General features: G+C 37.8%; 1 protein-coding gene across 2 annotated transcripts in view; it reads right to left on the bottom strand.

Annotated features, from left to right (window-relative positions):
• Positions 1-7,608, bottom strand: part of LOC109205175 (DNA repair helicase XPD) — a 9,075-nt gene extending 1,467 nt beyond the window's left edge. For both annotated transcript variants that reach the window (XM_019367853.1, XM_019367854.1), the window contains exons 1-10: positions 6,956-7,608; positions 3,902-4,182; positions 3,353-3,429; positions 2,853-3,256; positions 2,043-2,236; positions 1,757-1,937; positions 1,510-1,634; positions 1,104-1,193; positions 361-439; positions 197-273 (exon numbers count right to left, since the gene is read on the bottom strand). In XM_019367853.1, the coding sequence (XP_019223398.1) occupies positions 197-273; positions 361-439; positions 1,104-1,193; positions 1,510-1,634; positions 1,757-1,937; positions 2,043-2,236; positions 2,853-3,256; positions 3,353-3,429; positions 3,902-4,182; positions 6,956-7,495 (2,048 nt within the window). In that variant the 5' untranslated portion in view covers positions 7,496-7,608. The remainder of the gene's footprint in view (positions 1-196; positions 274-360; positions 440-1,103; positions 1,194-1,509; positions 1,635-1,756; positions 1,938-2,042; positions 2,237-2,852; positions 3,257-3,352; positions 3,430-3,901; positions 4,183-6,955) is intronic.
• Positions 7,609-7,614: the final 6 nt, after the last annotated feature.

Below are 7,614 nucleotides of genomic sequence, written 5' to 3'. Positions count from 1 at the left end.
GGGGGGGGGGGGTGTGGGGGAACTAGTACATATTAAAAAAACAAAAATCACCCAGGAGGGAGCTATTTAATTTAACGTTAGGATAAGAGGTCCTGTAAAACATATAACCAGTTGCTTGTGCATCTTTTTGTAAATTCCACTTCCAACTTGTCTGTTCTATTAATATTATAGAAATGACCCAGACAAAGAAGCAAACCTTTTGTCAGCAAAAATCATCATGCCATAATCTGCCTTCGAACGGATAACTCGCCCCACACATTGAGCAGCTTGCCTCTGAATATATATGTATATATGGAGTTAATTATATCAAAACGAAGTCCCAAATAAATGCTATAAGGACTTGACTGAGTCTGAAAGTACCAAAGCATCAAAGGTAAGAAAATCGCCCTCTTTTATCTGGAAAGTCTCCCTAAGATACTCCAATCGTGCAAGTAATATTCTGCAAATTTAACAAGGTAAAGGTGCAATTTATAGCATTAAATAGATAAGTTCACACGTCTCAATCAGAGAAAAGATTCTCCTATTAAAGAAGATAATCTTTTCATTAATAGGTCATAAGGAATATGCTCTTGCAGTTTCTCTCTGATTAAAAAGATAAACATCCATTCATTATTCGACCATAAGAGAACAGTTTCTTTTTTATGAAGCTTATGACTTGAGAACAATTAGCTTAAGGGGTCGTTTGGTTGGGAAACAAATTATCCAATGATTAATTATCCGGGATTAGTTATCCCACCCTCCCATAGGGATAAAAAACACTATAATCCCGGGATTAGTTATACCACGATTTTATCCCAACCAAATATGGGATAAACTCATCTTAAATTTAATCCCGGGATTAACTACCCCTTATCCCTCATACCAAACGAACCCTAAGTGTATTGATCTTGCTTGTCAGGTGACTCTAATAAGAGGGCAGTATTTTAACTTTTTAAAATTGAGATTTTGGTGATACATAGTCTGGTTAAAAACTGAATTGTGGTCATGGAAGCCAAACCAACCAAATGGACAGCTCTAATAACAGTAAATCCTCTAATTCACATAAAATCCAAGTTAAGTACCTCAGTACATGAAAGTGAAGCATAAGACGTAGAGATATTAACCTGCTTAGTGTATATTGGAAAGGAACACCAAACATGATCACAAGCCTGCCGTAGTGTCTATCAAAGTCTATACCTTCAGCTACTTTTCCCCTGCACAGTAACACAGACATATTTTAAAGCAAAAAGAGAGAAAGAGAGAAAATGCAAACTCAAAAATAAATTAGGCCAACACTAAACCAAACCGGAAGCATAAATTGAAAAGGGTTTGAACTCATTCTTGTCCAAAGATCAGTTTTCCATTTCCGAAAGTTGAGTTAATTCAGTTGCTGACCTGAATTAACCAAACCCGCTCGAAGGCCGAAACAAATGAAATACTGACCCCATAGTAATTTTTGTTTGGCAAAGAAGAAACACACGAGGAAGAAGTACAAAATTGTTAAATGCATAAACTCGAAAAAAGATTCACCTAGCAACAGAGAAGAAAACAGCACCCCTCCCACTATCACAAGCCCTGCGATAATTATCCAAAGCCAATGTAGTCTCTACAACATCCTGGGTCTCAATGAATACCAGTTTATGTTGCATTACATCCTGCATCATATAACGACGATAAGAAAAAACAGTAGAGAGAAGGAGCCACATGTGTTTGCTAAGGCATGGTCGTAAAGCATTAATCTCAATCAGTTCATATAAAATAAAAGGTATACTGGCACCTTTAATATTCCTGATTCATGCCAACTATTGACGATTCCATCCATATAAGAGTAACTGACAAAGAAACAGACAACGCCATCTGGAACGACAGACACCATTTCTAGCAAAAGCTTCCCATAATTTTTCTCGACACCAGGATCACTTCTCAGATCATACTTTGTGCTTACTGGAAGCTGATCACTGAAATTAACACAAATACAGAACAGATAACATATAACAAACCCGAAGGGGGTGGGGGTTGAGACTAGTATAATTATAGGGTCAACAACTGGTTCAAAGATTTACCTTCCCCGTGTAAGGACCATTGGGCATATGCAATCCCTTGTCAAAGACATCTTGAAGCTTCGACTAACTACCGGATTGAAATTGAGAAGACGCGGGTAGAGATCAATTGGACTAAGGGTCCCGGAGGTAATAACAACAGACTGGAATCGTTCAAAAACGGGCTTTATGGCGAGAGAAGCATCATGACAGGTAAGCTGGCATGCCAAATTATTTCTGAAGTAAGGAAATTGAACACTAATAGTAAAACAATTACTGAAAGATCACTGTCGACTGAGACATCTTTATGGTTGAATGTATTTCGATATAGTAATAGTAACAATATTCTTAGAAACAAATTTCATTACAGAACACGGATTACTATTAGACTAATTGAGACAATCATTAAAAGAAAAATAAGATTAGTCAAAGCAAGACAAATGGACGCCATTCTCGGATAGATAAGGGGTGGCATAATAGTAAATGCCTGAAGAACAACTAACAAAACAAGAGCACTAGAAATATCCAATATCTCCATGATAAAATGTTCCGAAGAAACTAAGAACAATAATCTCTGATACAGATAAATCAATGGGAAAATAACATTTTTGGGCCGCCCAAAAAAAAAATAGCCCGCAAATGTATATGTTTTCTATATTAAGTGTAAATATGTTTTGTATATTTGCGCTACCGCCTGTAATTATTTTCGGCTGCTGGGCTAAAAATGGCAAAAACCCCAACTTAAATCAAGAGATATATGTTGCAAACTTAGATAACATGATGTATTATAAGACAAATACGTCCACAGTTGCCTCATGAGCAGCAAACACGCACCTGAAGGACCGGATCAGGAATATGTGGCATTCTCTCGTCAAAAGGTTCAATTATAATTGAAAAGCCCCGAGAGTACGTCCCTACCAACGTTGCAAGGTCACAAATAGTTTGCACATGCAGAAACTCATCTGTATCAGTTATCTCCAGGGTTAACATAAGAGAGTGAAGCCTATCATAACAAAATTTCAACATCTTTTGGTCGATTCCAACTTGTGTAGTAATAGAAGCAACAAAGGCAACAGGACCCTCCTTTTCCACATTTTCAGTGTCAAGACGCCCTTTAAGATACTGGACAAATCTTCGCAAAACAGATAAGAAGTGCTCTGCTCGCCTTATATTTCCAGGCACCGCTTCCTTCATGATGTCATCGGGCAAGGCAGGATTAGCAAGCCATACATCCTGAGCTATAACAAAGAAGAAATAGATGAGCGAACACCTCGGTTAGTATCACTAGTACATGATTAGAAGTACACAGTCAACAGACAGTATATTCAAAATACCAGGCAGTCTTTGTGCTAGACCCTCAACAAGACGATTATACTCTGCTCGCAATCGACCAGCATCAGTGGCCTTCAGCCTTCCTACCATGCAAGATGTTAGACAAACATGGTATTCAGCACTTTTCTACTTTTCTTTTCTTCTTCTTTACGTATTTTCCTTTTCGGGGTTTGTGGGGAGGGGGTTATAGATTATAACAGATGATAACATCATATATACTAAGGCTGAACAATATCTGAGGTACTCCAAATATGCCAAAACTTAACCAAAAGAACTACAGCATAAGTAAAGAATTCAAATGGAATTAGCAAATTTATACTTCTATTTTGTGTACGTAAGAATATGCAAACTATGGTTCAGCGTGAAGGGGGGTACGGACACAAAATGTCCCGGTCGATAATCACTAAAATCAACATTATAGTATAGAACAAGTATTTAAATTTTGTGGGGCTAAATGCAAACAAACAACATCAACATGCGAAGTTAAGCATTCCCGGTGCAGGAAGATAACAAGTAGCACTCATAAGAAGCTTACCTAACGTAACAATTACCTTTCAATTTCCTGAGACATCCTACTGAGATTCCTTGTTGCCCCTTCAAGTGTCTGCTTCCTCACACTAACACTAAGTGCCTCAATGCATACATTGTCTATATTATGGGCCTCATCAAACACCACGACACACTCTCTCTCCATCTCCTTTGATATAATACCAGCAACCTTGGGATCAAGCAGGTATTGGTAGCTATAAACCACAACATTTGCCTGCTGCACCATATGCCGCGCTAAAAAGTATGGGCACCAACCTTTTTCCTTACCGTACATCCTTAACTCCTGCAACAATACAGTTTAATCATCTAACAAGAACATATGCAAACTTGAGCACCTCCATCAACAGAGAAGAATATAGAGTATAAAATTTGACTAGAGCAAAAAATTCTAGTCAAGAATCAATCTTTAGAGCATAGAATGCAATCGCCAAACAAGTATATCTCATTTCGCCACTGCAAATACAAGCACTTCTCAAGCCAAATTGAATTGGATATAACAGATATCTTTGTATCCTCCAAAAAAATCATTGCCAAACAATGAGCTCCTGCACGAATGGAGACTAACCGTCTTACATGGATATATGCAAACTCGGGGGTGTCAGAGAAAATATCAACAACAAAACTTGACTCAAACATAGACAGAGAAATTTCTGGTCAAGAATCAGTCCACGAAGCGTGGGATGCAGTGCAAAAACTAGTCACATCTCTTCACCACTGCAAATTTAAACGCTTCTTTATAACCAGTTCTCTTTCAAACATTCTTGAACATATGCAAACTTGGACACCCACTTTAACAGAGGAAATGATCAAAATGGTCCTTAATGTATTGGGGTTGCTTTATTTGGGTCCTTAATATATCTCCCTTGATGGATATAGTCCTTAATGTATATTAAAAGGTGATATGTTTGGTCCAAAGCCCTATCCCTAACAGATTTCTCAAAATGGGCCGTTAAGTTTGACCCCTTTCCCCATGTGCCGCTCACGTGAGATTAACCAAATAATGTGAAACCATTCTCCAGTCAAAATCCATTCTAAGAAAGGCTTTTGCTTTCTTCTGAAATCAAACAAAGGAAGAGTTGTTCGTCTCAGCCATCAGGATGTTGACGAAGGAAGAACAAAGCAAAAATGCCGATGAAAGGGGCTTCTCTCTTCTCTGGCCATACTCATCTCTGAAGTTGCTTCGATTGGAAAGTAAAAACAACCTTGATAGAAGCAGGTTTGAAGCCTTTTGTTGGCATTGTTAAGGAAAATTGAGACTACTGAAAGATAGATACAGTAGCCCTAATCAAATCACTAGTATATTCGAAAGTAATTGAGGTTGCTAGTAAATCCTTTTGTTTCATCAACTTCTTTCTTTAAAACCCGAAAGTCGAAGCTCTAAATTTAGTCTTTTATACCATATCTATTTCTTGTAATTAATGTTTTTTTTTTTTTTTTTGAAAATTCAACAAATAACCTTGATGGGAGGCGCTATTGGGTATGGTATGTCCATGCTATTGTATAAGTGTCGATCTCCCTACTCTTGTTTTCTTGTACTGCTGAAATGATGCTACTGAAACGGCACTTAAATTTTCGTCTTCTGAAAAGTTAACAAATTCAGTTTTTGAAGTGCAGATATTTGTATTGCAATTTTTTAAACTTCTGAAGTGCTGCTTTTTAGTAGTACAGAACTGTTTTTTTTCAAGTTTCGGAAGTGCAGTTTATTTAGCAGTGCAGTTCAATTAGCAGTGAAGTAAAATGCATTTTTTTATACCTGCAAATAGAACAACAAGTGCACAGATGTAGAAGATTGAGGCATGATTCTTGACAAAGCGTAGCTATTCTGAGTTTGAGAATGAGCTTTCACGGAGAATGATTTTCACGGTACTTGGTTAATCTCACGTGACCGGCACAGGGTAAAGAGGTTAAGCTTAACAGCCCATTTTGAAAAATCTGTTAGGGATAGGGCTTTGGAATTGGACCAAACATTTCACCTTTTAACATACATTAAGGACTATATCCATCAAGGGAGATATATTAAGGACCAAAATAAAGCAACCCCAATACATTAAGGACCATTTTGATCATTTCCTCCACTTTAACACAAAAACATAAGCAATCAAACTTGACTCAATAATGACAGTAAAAGTTCTAGTCAAGGATCAGCCCTTAGACCATAGAATGCAATGAAAAAACAAGTCTTATCTCTCTTCCCGTTGCAAATTCAGGTGTTTCTCTATGACCCCATCTCAAACCAAAGTAGATTAGACACAATTGTCATTGCATCTTTCACAAAAAGCAATATCAACAATGACCAATTTGTTTCCCAGCTGGTGCAAGCAAAAAAGTGTCTTTTTCCTAACTCTGCCTATGTGAGCTTCACAAAAGCATAACTAGATGAAATGGGAGTGTTCCAATAGGTTGATGGAAGCTTAAAAATAGTCTAACTTTGAATCAGATTCATATAGCCAAACTCCAACTTATTTTAATAACTAGAGGGCCAATGGTAGGCTGCGTACGATAGACCCTTGTGGTCTGGCCCTTCCCCTGACCGCGCATAGCGGGAGCTTAGTGCACCGAGCTGCCCTTTAGAGGGCCAATGTCGCAAGGCTCCAAACTCAGTGGATAATGAGCCCGCCCCTCTTATCATTCACCACTTATAAACACCACACTTTCGTCTGCCACATGGTTGAAATCCGTAAAGTGCGCCTAACCAACACATCACGCACTAAGCTCATATCACTATACCAAAGCTTGGGCGCGTCCAACTCCAACTAATTTGGGATCAAAGCATAATCAATAATGGATTTTGAGTTGCATACACTGATGGTGTAAAAATGATTCACACACAATCAGGTCATGTAAAATGGCACGTAACCTACTATATAACTTAAATTACACTGATGGTGTAAAAATAATTACAATGTCGGCGCATATAACTTAAGTCCGTCAATTATGTATGATTGAAGCATTAATCAGTAACGTGCAATAAACGGTAAGTAACCTACTATAACAGGTTAAATTACAAAGATGGTGTCAAAATCCATTACATTGACAGTACATATAATTTAAAGTACCTGCAACGTATAAACGCCAGCAGGCAAAGTGGAAGTACCAGCCTTATCAGCAGCATCATAATTCTCAAAAAATGAACAAGTAGGAACATTAGGGTTTTCAATAGCAAGTGCTCTAACCCAACTAGCAGTCAATTTCCTACAACCAGCATCAACAGAATCTCTATTCTCAGCAGAAACCACATTTGGATTCACACACAAATTCTTCCTAGACGAAAGCCCGATTGCCAACATTCGGGCCCCCGGCCCGAACTGCTGTAACTGATAATTATACAGTAATTTAAGCTCAGCTAATGTTTTTTCCATCTCATGTACAGTTCTTGTACAATAAAGAAGCTTAATTGGGCTTGAGGGTTTTGAAAGTCTGTAACTTGTGATTAAAGAAAGTAAAGCTATGGTTTTTCCAGTTCCTGTTGGCATTTCAAGAAGACAATGGCCTTTTGCATCTAAAGCTCTTTTGAGTTCTAACATGTATGAGTATTGTTCTGGGTATATGTTGTCATATGGGAAGTAAACTGTTATGTCTTCTAATTGAAATTTCATGACTTGGGTTTTGGTTTTTTCTTGTTTTTTGATCAAAAAGATTGAATCTTGGTAGGGTTTTTTGGAGAATAAAGAGGAAAATTTGAGACCCTAATGGAGGAGTGAAGCGGAGAAGAAGT

This window comes from Nicotiana attenuata, unplaced genomic scaffold (assembly GCF_001879085.1).
Source record: "Nicotiana attenuata strain UT unplaced genomic scaffold, NIATTr2, whole genome shotgun sequence".
In the NCBI taxonomy this organism is placed as follows: Eukaryota; Viridiplantae; Streptophyta; class Magnoliopsida; order Solanales; family Solanaceae; genus Nicotiana; species Nicotiana attenuata.
This window is presented reverse-complemented; position numbering and strand designations above follow the sequence as displayed.